General features: G+C 45.1%; 1 protein-coding gene across 1 annotated transcript in view; it reads left to right on the top strand.

The window, feature by feature from the left end:
* Positions 1 to 14,096, top strand: part of ZNF695 (zinc finger protein 695) — a 70,892-nt gene extending 56,796 nt beyond the window's left edge. Inside the window, exon 6 of the mRNA XM_023216114.2 lies at positions 13,822 to 14,096. Within this exon, the coding sequence (XP_023071882.1) occupies positions 13,822 to 13,852 (31 nt within the window). The 3' untranslated portion in view covers positions 13,853 to 14,096. The remainder of the gene's footprint in view (positions 1 to 13,821) is intronic.
* Positions 14,097 to 14,613: the final 517 nt, after the last annotated feature.

Here is a 14,613-nt window from a genome sequence, read left to right on the forward strand (position 1 = left end):
ACCTGGGCCTCCCAAAGTGCTGGGACTACAGGCGTGAGCCAACGTACCTCGACCTCCCAAAGTTCTGGGACTACAGGCGTGAGCCAACGTACCTGGGCCTCCCAATTGCTGGGATTACAGGCGTGAGCTAATGTACCTGGGCCTCCCAAAGTGCTGTGACTACAGGCGTGAGCTAACGTACCTGGGCCTCCCAATGTGCTGGGGTTACAGGCGTGAGCTAACGTACCTGTGGCCAAGACACAGGGTCGGATTCGCTGACACCCAAGGAGAGTAATGATGATTTACAGTGTCTCATCCGCTGACATCTGAGGAGATTAGTGATAATTTACAAGACACTTCTTCTTCCCCTCGAGGGGCACTCGCTTTCTTAAATCAATAGCAAACATACGTTTCACCTTAGAGGATTTCACTGTCCCAACGTGTTACTATGGCTGCATAACAAATCACCCAAAAGTGGGGTGGCTTAAAGTACAATCATGCATTGCATCATGTATTACCTCTCACTGTTTCCGTGGTTAGAAATTCCGACCAAGCGTAGAATGGACGGCTGGTTTCTGACCCACACTGTCAGGGATATCAGCTGGAAAACTCAGAGGCTGGGGCCCGGACTCTGAGGGATCATTCACTCAGGATCATGACAGCAGCTGATGCTTGCTCATGGCTGGGGACTAGCTGAGGATGTCAGCCAGAATTCCTCACTAGACCTTTCTGTGGCCTGCGTCTCCTTACCATGTGATGGCTGAGTTCTAAGGGTAAGCATCCCGAGAGAGAAGGAAAACGAAATGGAGGTTGCTTCATGTCCATGACCTAGCCTTCAAAGTCCCATATTGTGTGACTTGTTGCCAAACTTCAATACTTGAGGCAATCACAAGGCAAGTCCCTGCCTAGATTCAAAGAGACGAAACATAGATCCCACGTCTCTGTGGGAGAAATGTCAGACTCATCATAGGAAAGGCATGTAGGATGCATGTAGGGATAAATACACAGGTGCAACATCTTTAGAAAATGCAAGGCTGGGTGTGGTGGCTCGTGTCTGTAGGACCAGGAGTTCGGGACCAGCCTTGGCAACATGGCAAAACCTGTCTCCACTAAAAATACAAAAAATTAGCCAGGCATGGTGGTGTGCACCTGTAGTCCCAGCTACTGGGGAGGCTGATGTGGGAGTCACCTGAGTCCAGGAGTTTGAAACTGCAGTGAGGCAAGATCATGCCACTGCACTCCAGCCTGGCCAAGCTGAGTGACACCCTGTCTCAAAAAAACAAAACAAAACAAAACAAACCAATCTGCCACAATGTGTTTCTAGAAAGGTATTGGAGGTTCATCTCATATTGCTACATAATTTGAATTTTAATATATTTTATTATAATATCTGCTCACGTGGAAAATTTAGAAAAAGATGAAAAAAAATAGTCCAATATAGTCCTACCACCCAAATTAACCATAATTAGAGAAGATTAAAGTTTTCATATAATCATATATACTATTTTCTGCTGTGGTTTCTTCCATGGCCTGTGTTCCCAATTTTTTTTTTTTTTTTTAAGACAGTCTCTGTCGCCCTGACTGGAGTGCAGTGGCATGATCTCGGCTCGTTGCAACCTCCACCTCCCAAGTTCAAGCGATTCTCCTGCCTCAGCCTCCTGAGTAGCTGGCACTACAGGCGCCCACCACCACCCCTGGCTAATTTTTTGTATTTTCTAGTAGAGATGGAGTTTCATCGTGTTGGCCAGGATGGTCTCCATCTCTTGACCTCGTGATCTGCCCACCTTGGTCTCCTAAAGTGCTGGGATTATAGGCGTGAGCCACTGTGCTCGGCCTGTGCCCCAATTTTTAATGAAAAACTTGAAAGAGTAGTACAAAGAATGCCATTTATTCTCCATATAGATTCAGATAATATTAACATTTTATTAATTCAATATTTGCTTTATCTTTTTTTTTTACTGAACCAATAGAAAGTTCATTTCACGGCCGGGCGCGGTGGCTCAAGCCTGTAATCCCAGCACTTTGGGAGGCCGAGACGGGCGGATCACGAGGTCAGGAGATCGAGACCATCCTGGCTAACACGGTGAAACCCCGTCTCTACTAAAAATACAAAAAAACTAGCCGGGCGAGGTGGCGGGCGCCTATAGTCCCAGCTACTGGGGAGGCTGAGGCAGGAGAATGGCGTGGACCCGGGAGGCGGAGCTTGCAGTGAGCTGAGATCCGGCCACTGCACTCCAGCCCGGGCAACAGAGCAAGACTCTGTCTCAAAAAAAAAAAAAAAAAAAAGAAAGTTCATTTCACATATCATGATACCACCTGTAAATATTGCAATCACAACATGCATCTCTTAAGAATAAGGACATTATACTGAGTAATCACAACAACATTGTCATCTAAAGTAGGCCCAGCACAGTGGCTCATGCCTGTAATCCCAGCAACTTTACGAGGCCAAGGCGGGAGGATCACTTGAGGTCAGGAGTTCAAGACTAGCTTGGGCAAAACAGCAACACCACATCTCTACAAAAATAAAGATAAACAAAAGTAATAGTTTCATGATATATAATAATATAGAATGGGCAATTCAATATTAAAATATCCCCAATTATCCCATGACCTTTTTTTTAATTTTTGGAGGCAGAGTCTCACTCTGTCACCCAGGCTGGAGTGCAGTGGCATAATCTTGGCTCCCTGCAACCTCCACCTCCCAGGTTCAAGCAATTCTCCTGCCTCAGCCTCCTGAGTTGCTAGGATTACAGGTGCCTGCCACTACACCTCGCTAATTTTTGTATTTTTTGTAGAGACAGGTTTCACTGTGTTGACCAGGCTGGTCTCAAACTCCTGACCTTAAGTGATCTGCCCGCCTCAGCCTCCCAAAGTGCTGGAATTACAGGTGTGAGCCACCGCGCCCGGCCCCCATGACCATCTTTTATAGATTTTTAAAAAATAATTATCCAATCAAAGTTAGTATCTGGCATGTGGGTATCTTTGGTTAATTTCCTGATCTGGCTCCTGTGCCTTGGTACCTAAATCTGTCAAATAAGGGGTTAGTGAGGAGGCCCTTGTCTACCCATGGAGTTCTTGCGAGCATCATATTCACTTTCTTCAGCTGGGACTTAGCACCTTCTGTGTGCTGGACGCCATCTGGAAGACAGTAGTACTCTTAGGAGCCTTCATTCTAGAGAGATGGTAGGAAAGAACGGACTTTGAAAAGTTAACATCGCTAGGTAAATATAGGGGGTTATCATTTTAGGCTAAAGGATTGAAGCAAATCTTGGGGAAAAAAACCTTTTGTACAAAAGAAAATGGATTTGGATTAAAATTCATTAGTTCTGTGTAGGTGTTTGTTTACAAACTCAATGAAGAGATCGGCAATACTGAGTAGAATGATAATTTCAGAGTTTAGAGTATATCAGAACACTGCAGGAGAGCTTCGTCTACTCTTAAATAAAATTACTTATATACATTTTGTCACGTAATACAGGTAAGCACCATGTAATGGCGTTTCAGTCAATGATGGACCTCGTATACGACAGTGATCCCCTAAGATTATAGTGGAGCTGAAAAACGTCTATCACAAATACTTACCATTGTGTTATGATTTCCTTACACTATTCAGTACAGTAACACGCCATACGGGTTTGCAGCCTAGGAGCAACAGGCCTGTATTGGTCCATTTTCATATTGCTATAAAGAAATACCCAAGACTGGGTAATTTATAACGAAAAAGAGGTTTAATGGACCCACGGTTTCACATGGCTGGGGAGGCCTCACAGTTGTGGTGGAAGGTGAAGGAGGAGGAAAGGCACATCTTACATGGTGGCAGGCAAAGAGAGAATGTGCAGACTATCAGAGAACAGCATGCGAAAAACTCACCCCTATGATTCAATTACCTCCCACCAGGTCCCTCCTATGACACGTGGGGATTATGGGAGCTGTCCGGAGCCGTGAGGTCCGGAAATTGCCGCGGCTTCTGTTGCTTAAGCTCCCTATCATCAGAGACAAGATGGCGTATTTCCGGGTTCTTCATTAACAACTTTTCCCGCACGCGCCAAAACTTTTCCCAACCGCACCAACCTTTTTCGCGCCCAGGAAGATATGCAGCCTACAGCGCAGGCGCAATTCCGTGCCTGGGAAAAATAACAATTAATGGCGCATGCGCGATTGTAATTTGAGAAAACCCAGCCCCCCCGTTACCACCCTGGCCCAACCTCTTCCCCTGCCAGCCTATGTAAGGCATTGCACTGTCACCATTAAACGAGACTTGATCAGGCTATTTGTCTTGTCTCCATTTCTTGTGTTTTCTTGTCTCCTCCATTCCCACTCCCCCTTTCAGGGTCCGTTGGACTGTCCTGCAGGTTGGGACAGGGAGCTACAGTTCAAGATGAGATTTGGGTGGGGACACAGCCAAAGCATATCAAGGCCTTACCTGATAGCCTAGGTATATAGTAGGCTCTACTATATAGATTTGTGTAAGTACACTCAATGATGTTCTCACAATGACAAAATCATCTAACCACATATTTCTCAGAATGTATCCTGAGATGACTGCATGACTGTATTAAATTTTTATTTTCTCAGTTATTATTTTCCTGAAAACTTAGTGAGCAAGAAAACCCTGTAAGAATATAGAGACAGCAAGTCAGAGTTTCGAGCTGGAAGTGGCCTGAGAGATCATCTAATCCAGATTCCACATTTTTACAGATGATCTGATCAGTGACCATTTTACAGGAATTCGCATGAAACATAAGGCTCTAGACGCACATGGTTTCCATATATAGAAGCCTGATTTCAAATCCTGTACATTAGACAAGACAATCAGAATCTTGTGTTATCCTGATCTTTGTTCTTCATCTTCCAGTTACATGGATTTTCTTGACTGTCTTGTGAGAGCTGAAATAATAGTGTCACCTTTGTGGAATGGTGACTGCCAGTTTTGGATCAATCTTAGGCCACTGGAAGGTTGGTGGATCTTCTCCAGCAATACGTGCTGAACTCAAGCAAAGGTGAGTCTAAGATCAGTTTGGACCCTTTCTCCTGGAACAGTTGGCAGGCATTGCCTGTTTCTGTCCTTGGCTTTCAACTGCTGGGCAACGTGTTTGGGGAGTGTGTGCCAATACTTGGGTTTTTATTCTTCTGGTTTAACAGTTGTTCCTGCTGTTGGCTCTCAGGGAAATTCAGGACAAGCTCCTTCTGTAGCTTTAGGGTTGAACTGATTGGCAAGACAGTCTGTCCAGTTGAGGACAAACTGGAGTCATTTGTTCATTCATGTGCTGGCATCCTTGTGCTCAGAAACAGTTGTTTTAAGGATGGCAAAATGGAAGACTTCAGGATTTATGATAATACTGAATGGCTATCCTCTAGGGCACCGCTGAATCTTAGCAGAGTCCCAAGCTCTACGCTTACCCTGAGTTTTAGATTTCTTTGTTTTTGTTTGTTTGTTTGTTTGAGACAGAGTCTTGCTCTGTTGCCTGGGCTAGAGTGCAGTGGCACAATCTCAGCTTGCTGCAACCTTCACCTCCTGGGTTCAAGCGATTCTCCTGCCTCAGCCTCCTGAGTAGCTGGGATTACAGGTGCCTGCCACCATGCCCAGCTAATTTTTGTATTTTTAGTAGAGACGGGGTTTCACCACATTGGTCAGGCTGGTCTTGAACTCCTGACCTCAGGTGACTCACCTACTTTGGCCTCCCAAAGTGCTGGGATACAGGCATGAGCCACTGAGCCCCACCAATTTCTTTGTTGGTTTTTTGTTTGTTTGTTTGTTTGTTTGTTTCTGAGACGGAGTCTTGCTCTGTCACCCAGAGCTGGAGTGCAGTTCAAGCGATTCTCCTGCCTCAGCCTCCTGAGTAGCTGGGACTACAGGCGCCCGCCACCATGCCTGGCTAACTTTCTGTATTTTTTTACTAGAGGCTGAGTATCACTGTGTTAGCCTGGATGGCCTCAATCACCTGACCTCGTGATCTGCCCACCTTAGCCTCCCAAAGTGCTGGGATTACAGGCGTGAGCCACCGCGCCCCCCCCACTTTATTACTGAGGTTATTCTGTAGGTTTTCTGAAAATAAACAATCAGCATCTAGGTCCAAATTTACAGTTTTTAACGACATTCCAAAATTCATCAATGAATAAAGCAATAGCTAGGAATGTCATGTTAATTATTAAATACATTGAAATCTGCCAGTGTTCCCTTAAGCCTCCCTCCAAAGGAGGCCTGAAGTCGCGCGTATGACAAGAAAATATCTAGGAGAGTACAGCAAACTTAGTGTTATACCAAAAGTCTAGGAAAGTATTACAATCTGACCGTTGGAAACCTCAGAGAATTGGTGGACATGCCCTTCTAAACTGTGGCTCAAGTAGGGTCAAATCCTTTTCCTAGGTTTTCTTCAGTGTGGCTGAGACTGGCAATAATTTCTTTTTTAAAACAAAATTTATAGAGATAGGGCCTCACTATGTTTCGCAGGCTGGTCTTGAACTCTTGAACTCCTGGGCTCAAGTGATTTTCCTGCCTCAGCCTCCCAAAGTGCTGGGATTACAGATGTGAACCACTGCACCTGGTCAAAAGTCAATAGTTTCTAAAAAGAAGTTGCTGAATACTGTTGAGGAATAAAAGGTGAATTAAATATGGAGAATAAAGGAAGCATAACACCAGCACACTGGAATGCACCTGTAGCCGCAGCTGCTCAGGAGGCTGAGGAGGGAGGATCACTTGAGCCTAGGAGTTCAAGCTTGCAGTAAGCTATGATTGCACCACTGTACTCCAGCCTGGGCAACGGAGTAAGACCCTGCCTCAAAAAAAAAAAGCATAGCATTATTTACTCTAGTCATTCATTCAACAGATATTCATTGAATACCTAATATGAACTGTGAACAAAACTTTATAGAAGGTTTATAGTTTTTAATATCCTTTGTCTGATTAAAGAGGAAAACAACAGGCCGGGCGCGGTGGCTCACGCCTGTCATCCCAGCACTTTGGGAGGCTGAGGCGGGCAGATCATGAGGTCAAGAGATCGAGACCATCCTGGCCAACACAGTGAAAACCCGTCTCTACTAAAAATACAAAAAGTAGCTGGGCGAGGTGGCGGCGCCTGTAGTCCCAGCTACTCGGGAGGCTGAGGCAGGAGAATGGCGGGAACCCAGGAGGTGGAGCTTGCAGTGAGCCGAGATCCGGCCACTGCACTCCAGCCTGGGCGACAGAGCGAGACTCCGTCTCAATAAAAAAAAAGGGGGGGGGACTGGGGAACAACTTGCAAACCGCAGGGAGACACAAAGTAAATAAAAATGTTTAAATCACCTGTGCAAAATACAAAGCACACTAAAGAAAATTGGAAATGATCATCTGTGGTCCCTGTTTTCATAGAGCTTCCACTCTGGTGGTAGAAGTGGTACTGGGGACTGGGCACAGTGGCTCACGCCTATAATTCCAGCACTTTGGGAGGCCAAGGCAGGCAGATCACTTGAGGCTAGGAGTTCGAGAGCAGCCTGGGCAACAAGGCAAAATCCTGTCTCTACTAAAAATACAAAAATTAGCCAGATGTGGTAACATACGACTGTAGTCCCAGCTACTCAGGAGGCTGAGGTGGGAGACTCGCCTGAGCCTGGGAGGTCAAAGCTGCAGTGAGCCAAGATCACACATTGCCCTCCAGCATGTGCAACAGAGCGAGACCCTGTCTCAACAAAATATAGTGGTACTTGGGAGGCCAGAGAGTAAATGAAGATAAACTGGTGCTATGAAGAGAAAGCAAGGTGAGAGGATAAAGACCACTCTAGCTAGGGTGGTCAGGGAACCTCTTTGACGAAGCCTATGGGGCTCATTCTGTCCCTTTCTCGTCCCAAAGGGCTGGCCGAGCTCTGCCAGCACCTGCCTTACCAGGTGTCAGCAGTTCCCACAGGAAGGCTCCTCCACACAGAACCTGGCTTTCCTGACAACTTGGATCTTTGTAGCTAAGGACCAGGCCTCTGTGGTTGACCTGAGACTTGCCTCTTTGTTCTAGTTTCTGGTCTAGGAGCATGTAATAGTCTCCTAAGGCTGCTGTAACAAAACACCACAAACGATGTGCCTTCAAACGTCAGAAATGTATTATCTCAATTCTGGAGGCTCAAAGTCTGAAATCAAGGTGTCCTCAGGGCCTGGCTTCTGCCAACGCCTCTAGGGAAGCATCCTTCCTTGCCTCGCCCAGCTTCGGGTAGCCCCAGACATTCCTTGACTTGTGGCCACATCACTCCAACCTCCACCACCGTTGACGTGGCCATCTCCTCTCCATGTCTCTGTTTTCCCTTCTCATTGGATTAGGACCCACCCTATTCCAGCATGACGACTTAACTAATTGCACTTGCAATGACTCTGTTTCCGAAAAAGGTCACATTCTGCGATACCGGGGGTTAGGACTGCAACATACCTTTTTGAGGAACACAGTTCAGCCCATAACAGACACCAAGAGTCCACGCCCAAGGGCTAGGGTGATTTCTACAATGATGACATAAGGACACATACTGAGGGTGTCTTGGTGCCTCCATTTCAGACCAACTATATGACAACAGTTAAACTGAGTAAAAAGCACAATATTCCCACAATATGAATTGCACTCATTCTGTAATAAAAGGAACATTAAGTCATACCTTTGTTTTATTACTAACTGTATATTGTTTGGTAGTAAATAAGTCAACATGACTGGAGAAATAAGGTATACCTGTTTAATATTTTTCAGTTTGGAGTGGTCGTAAGAATAGCTAATACTTCTTGAGACTTGCTAGGTGACAAGTACTGCTTTAAGTGTTTTACGTGTTTCCTCATTTAATTTTCACAATAATCCTACGAGGATGAAACTACTGTCTTTTTGAATTTTACAAATGAAGAAACTGAGACATAGAGTGGTCAAGTACCTTGTCCAAAGCTGCTCAACTAGGAAGAGACAGAGCCAGGAGAGCAACGAGGTGTTAATAGCTTTACAAATCCCTGCAATTGTCATCTGTTTCTATATTGGGTGGATTTTGGGGGTTTTTTGTTTTTTTGTTTGCTTGTTTGTTTTGAGACAGAGTTTCACTCTTGTTGCCCAGGCTGGAGGGCAGTGACAAAATCTGTACTCACTGCAACCTCCGCCTCCTGGCTTCAAGAAATTCTCCTGCCTCAGCCTCCCGAGTGGCTGGGATTACAGGAGCGTGCCACCAACACCCAGCTAATTTTTTATGTTTTTAGTAGAAATGAAGTTTCATCATGTTGGCCAGGCTGGACTCAAACTCCTGACCTCAGGTGATCCGCCCACCTTGGCCTCCCGAAGTGCTGGGATTACAGGTGTGAGCCACCACGCCTGGCTTGGGTGGATTATTTTTAAAAGATTATGTATAATCAAAAAGAATGACAAGCCTGAATCTTTTCAGTAATTATTTTTAAACCATTTGAGAGGCCTTCCTAGTTGTATATTCAAGCACAGTCCTTGGTCATAAGCACACACCAATTTTGTCTTTCTCCGAAAAGGTCGCAAATTATGAAACTAAGCAAAAGCAGGAGGCAACCAGATAAAAGTGGGGAAACATATTCTCCTTTTAATCCATAGACTCTTTTATGAGTTACATCAAGAGCTCATGAACTCATTTGGCTTTCAGTAACTGAAGCCTAGTATATGACTTTAGTACAATAAAATTTTATTTCATAAAATGGGGCACGTAGCCACTTTAAAAATGAAGGCACAAATGTCTCTTCTGTGGCATAAGATAATAAAAATACTACTTAAGCAGTAAATCTGAAGCCAAATTAATTCTGTATACAGTTTCCTGCTACAGAATGTCACTTTTATATGATTATATTTAAAGACAAAATTGTTAGTATGTAATTGATGGTTATACTATATAATAGAGAAGTAATTAGTCTTTTCCGTTTGTTTGCAAAGTAAAAAAATAATATCTCAAAAAGTCACACTGACCACAAACTCAATAGCAAGAAGGTGTGGGGAAGTGAGGGACCTTTGATGAGGTGGAAAGATCAGTCACTTTTGGGAACCTGTAAGAATAAGAACATGCAGCTCAGTCCGAGAGGAAAACCCAGGGTTCAAGAGATGGAGCTTTTTTTTTTTTTTTTTTTTTTTTTGAGACACTTGCTCTGTCGCCCAGGCTGGAGTGCAGTAGCGCGATCTCGGCTGACTGCAACTTCCACCTCCCTGGTTCAAGCGAGTCTCCTACATCAGCCCCCCAAGTAGCTGGGATTGGCACAAGGCATGTGCCAATATGCCCGACTAATTTTTGTCTTTTTAGTATAGGCGGGGTTTTGCCGTGTTGGCCAGGCTGGTGTCAGACTCCTGACCTCAGATGATATGATCTGCCTCCCTCAGCCTCGCAAAGTGCTGGGGTTACAAGTGTGAGCTACCAGGCCTGGCCCAAGAGATAGAGCTTTTTAGGAGATATTAGTCTCACTAGATCCAACATAAATGGATTCAACCAGAGCTAAAAATTCCACCTGCCTCTCACAGAATTACTTTTAAAAGAAAACACCATAATATGGTATTCCCATTTTCATTTTTACCAGCAGGGTCCTTCTGTTTCATTACTCCAATCTTTAATTCTTTTCTGGAGTTCTGGAGTTGCTGTTACCATTAGAAAAGTTTTGCATGTGGTAGCTGTTTCCCTAAACATCATGCAAATATTCTTGAAAACATCTCAATGCCGTTGAAGTGCAAAAAGGAAACCAATATTCATCAAATACCTACTAAATATCTGGCAGTATTCTAGGTGTTTTACATAGGGTATGTAATTTCGTTCTCAGAACAGCCCTGTGAGGTGGGCGCTATTATTATTTCAGTTTACAGATGAGGGAATAGATGCTTAGGGAGAGACAAGGCTTAGGGTCTTCAGAGCAATGAGGCGAACAGCAGGTTATAAAGCCCTTAGCCTCTTACCTCTCTTGTCTTATGAACCTGTTGCTGGTTTTAAACTTGCTTGAAAAGTTTGCTCTAAGTGCTAAATTGTACAACTCAGACACACTAAAAAAACTATTTATTGTACACACATCGTGCCAGACCCTTTTCATGTATCACCATTAATCTCTATAGCAGCCGCCCTGTGAGGTTAGTCTCATTTTCTAATTTTATTGCTAAGGAGCCTGGGACAGAATGTAAATCAAGGTACTGTTTCCTTCATTGAGAAAGTCTGACTTTGGAAAAAAAGTCAGCCAAATTAAGTAGTGTGTTGAGTGACATGGGTGATTTTATTTTCTGGTACAATCTCCTTATCTCCTTGCAGACTTGTACAGACAGTTTGGGAACCACACTTGGAGTGGCACTGGCTGAGAAAAGGTCAATTACAGCCAGGCACAGTGGCTCACGCCTATAATCGCAGCACTTTGGGAGGCCGAGGAAGGTGGATTATTTGAGGTCAGGAGTTCAAGACCAGCCTGGCCAACATGGTGAAACCTCATCTCTACCGAAAATACAAAGATTAGCCGGGCATGGTGGTGCACGCCTGTAATTCCAGCGACTCAGGAGGCTGAGGCAGGAGAGCTGCTCGAGCCTGGGAAGTGGAGGTTGCAGTGAGCCAAGATCACGCCACTGCGATCCAGTCTGAGTGACAGAGTGAGGTCCTGTCTCAAAAAAAAAAAAAGAAAGAAAGAAAAGAAAAGGTCAACGATGTCACTCGTCGCCTCACAGGTAATGAGTGGTAGAGGCAGAATTCCAACCAAACCGTGCTCTTTCCCAATACCACATTATCTTGCCAGTATTCAAGGAATGACTCTGCAAACAACTCTGCAGAAGTTTCTCCTGCCACAGGGCTTTCCTTGTCCCATTCCTTGCAATAATTTTGCAGCATATATGTTATGTTAGAAAAACAAGAGCTACTTATTGGGCCAGGCGCGGTGGTTCAAGCCTGTAATCCCAGCACTTTAGGAGGCCAAGACGGGCGGATCACGAGGTCAGGAGATCGAGACCATCCTGGCTTACATGGTGAAACCCCGTCTCTACTAAAAAATACAAAAAACTAGCCGGGCAAGGTGGCGGCACCTGTAGTCCCAGCTACTCGGGAGGCTGAGGCAGGACAACGGCGTAAACCCAGGAGGCGGAGCTTGCAGTGAGCTGAGATCTGGCCACTGCACTCCAGCCTGGGTGACAGAGCAAGACTCCGTCTCAAAAAAAAAAAAAAAAAAAAAGGAAAACAAGAGCTACTTGTTGAAGTGTTCCATTAGAATTATAGAAGGCTGTGATACTGGTACATAGTAATTCATGGAGGTGAGCATGAGAAGTTAAAGTAAGGGATAAGATTGTCCTGCGAAAATAAAACAAGTGGTGTCCGTACCCATTATGGATAGAATTATCCATCTGTGGGATTAAATCAAGAGATTGTGTGAATAAACATGTGGTTGAGATGCATGGAAACACCACTCACAGTGTCCCAGAAACAATGCCAGGGAGAAAAGCCTGATTGTAGCTTCATCAGCAAAAACCCAGTCTGTTGTACTGCGCCCTGTGCGGGATGACCTTGTGCTTAGAATGGCAGTCGCAGCTCCAGTGTGGGAAAGGAAGTCGGAGACCCAGAGTTGGCTGTGTTGATCTAGAACAGACTGTTCTCTGTTGAGAGGCAATTGTGAGTCACCAGGCTTCCCAAACCTTCAAAACAATCCCTACCCCATGTGCCGTGGTGCATGCCAATAGTCCTGGCTTCTCAAGAGGGGAAGCAGGGGGATTGTTTGAGCCCAGGATTGTGAGGCTGTGGTGCACACTATATGACAGGCATGACAGTGCGTGTGAACAGCCACTGCACTCCAGCCTGGGTAACAAAGTGAGGGTCTGTCTCTGAAAAAAAAAAAAAAAAACCAACCTCCCCGCAAAAAAAAAAGCAACCCTATCACCCCTTTTACTGCTTGATTTCGTGTTCACCAAGCAATATTTTGATTACTCAGTTTCCCGCATATCTCACTATCTGAAAAGAGGGTTCTCTGGATCGAGCATACAGGAATCCCAGTTAAGGCAAAGAAGTGTCCACTATTATAAATCAGTAAGTTAGAATTTTCATTTCTAGATACACTTCTTAGGATTGTGGTTCCCCCAAGTCAGTCTCCTTGAGACAGATGAGCTCTAGGAGTCCTGGTATGACCACGTTTTCTCCAAGAGCAAGACTGGAACCAGCTTTGTGGTGCTGTCGCCAGGAGAGGGACTGCCTGGCTGCTAGCCAGATGCCATCTCTCTCATCACCCCTCCTTTCAGCCTTCACAAATTAGTGCAGCTGTTGGCTACATAAAATGCCAGGAGAGAAGTAAAAGTCCGAGAGGGCATGAAAATGTATCAGAAGGCTGAAAATGAGTAAGAAATCAGATGGCATAAGAATTGAGAACATAACAGGGACCATGTGGTTCAGAAAAGAGGAAAGGCACACAGGCAAAGGCTGTGGAAGAGGATGAAAGTACATTCACGTTGTAGGGAGAAGCTGTCATGGTGTGGATGGGAGACTCTCTATCATATAGTGGTAGATAGACTCAAGGAAAATCAGCAACCAAGATGTGGGGATTAGGAAGGTGAAGAGACTAAAATGCAGTGATGGGAGGATGATAGCCTCATCAGGTGTGACGGGCAGAGCATTTTCATTGTTCATTCTTTTGGGGAACGAAAATGAGCTGAAAAATAAAAGCTCAAACCTCCCATATTTATGGAACTATTGTGTAACTTTAGATTACTTCATCTTTTTGCCATCTAAAACCTCTCAGAGGCCAGGTGCAGTGGCTCACACCTGCGTGAATTTGAAATGGCAAGGGACAGAAAGACGTCTCCAATGGAAACAAGTCTTCAATCAGAATCGGTTTAACACCTCAGCGTAAATCATATCCCAAGGAGCTACTCGGAACCTTGAGCTGCTTTTCTTTCTTTTTTTCAGGGTCCAGTTGTTGACCATCGAGCTGCTTTGAAGACCCTGCGGAGGTTCTGTCGCCTCTTGAATACGGTGCCTGGACTCCCGCTCAGTGAGGCGAATTTCCACCAGGTCCAGCGGAGTCAGCCCAAGCTCTTCATTAAAACCTGCCTCTCACAGAATCTGTTTCTAACGGATGTGAAAGGATGACTGTTCTTCCGTGTTCGTTTCTATTGAGGTATCTCTTTTTTTCCCCTTTTGTTTGGTTGTCCTAACTCCATGAATAGAAAAGAAGATGTATTGGCCGGGCACAGTGGCTCATGCCTGTAATCTCAGCACTTTGGGAAGCTGAGGCGGGCGGATCACAAGGTCAGGAGATCGAGACCAGCCTGGTCAACGTGGCAAAACCCCATCTCTACTAAAAATACAAAAATCAGCCGGACATAGTGGCAGGTGCCGGTAATTCCAGCTACTCGGGAGGCTGAGGCACGAGAATCACTTGAACCCAGGAGGTGGAGGTTGCAGTGAACCGAGATCGTGTGACTGTACTGCAGCCCTGCAGCCTGGCAACAGAGCAAGACTTCATCTAAAAATAAAATAAAAAATAAAATAAAAAAAACAGGCTGAGCAGGATGACTCATGCATGTAATCCCAGCACTTTGGTAGGCTGAGGTGGTCAGATCACCTAAGGTCATGAGTTTGAGACCAGCCTGGTCAACACGGCGAAACCCCGTCTCTACTAAAAATACAAAAATCAGCTGGGCGTGGCGCGCACCCGTGATCCCAGCTACTTGGGAGACCGAGGCAGGAGAATCACTT

The sequence above is a fragment of the Piliocolobus tephrosceles genome, chromosome 1, assembly GCF_002776525.5.
Source record: "Piliocolobus tephrosceles isolate RC106 chromosome 1, ASM277652v3, whole genome shotgun sequence".
Lineage (NCBI taxonomy): Eukaryota > Metazoa > Chordata > Mammalia > Primates > Cercopithecidae > Piliocolobus > Piliocolobus tephrosceles.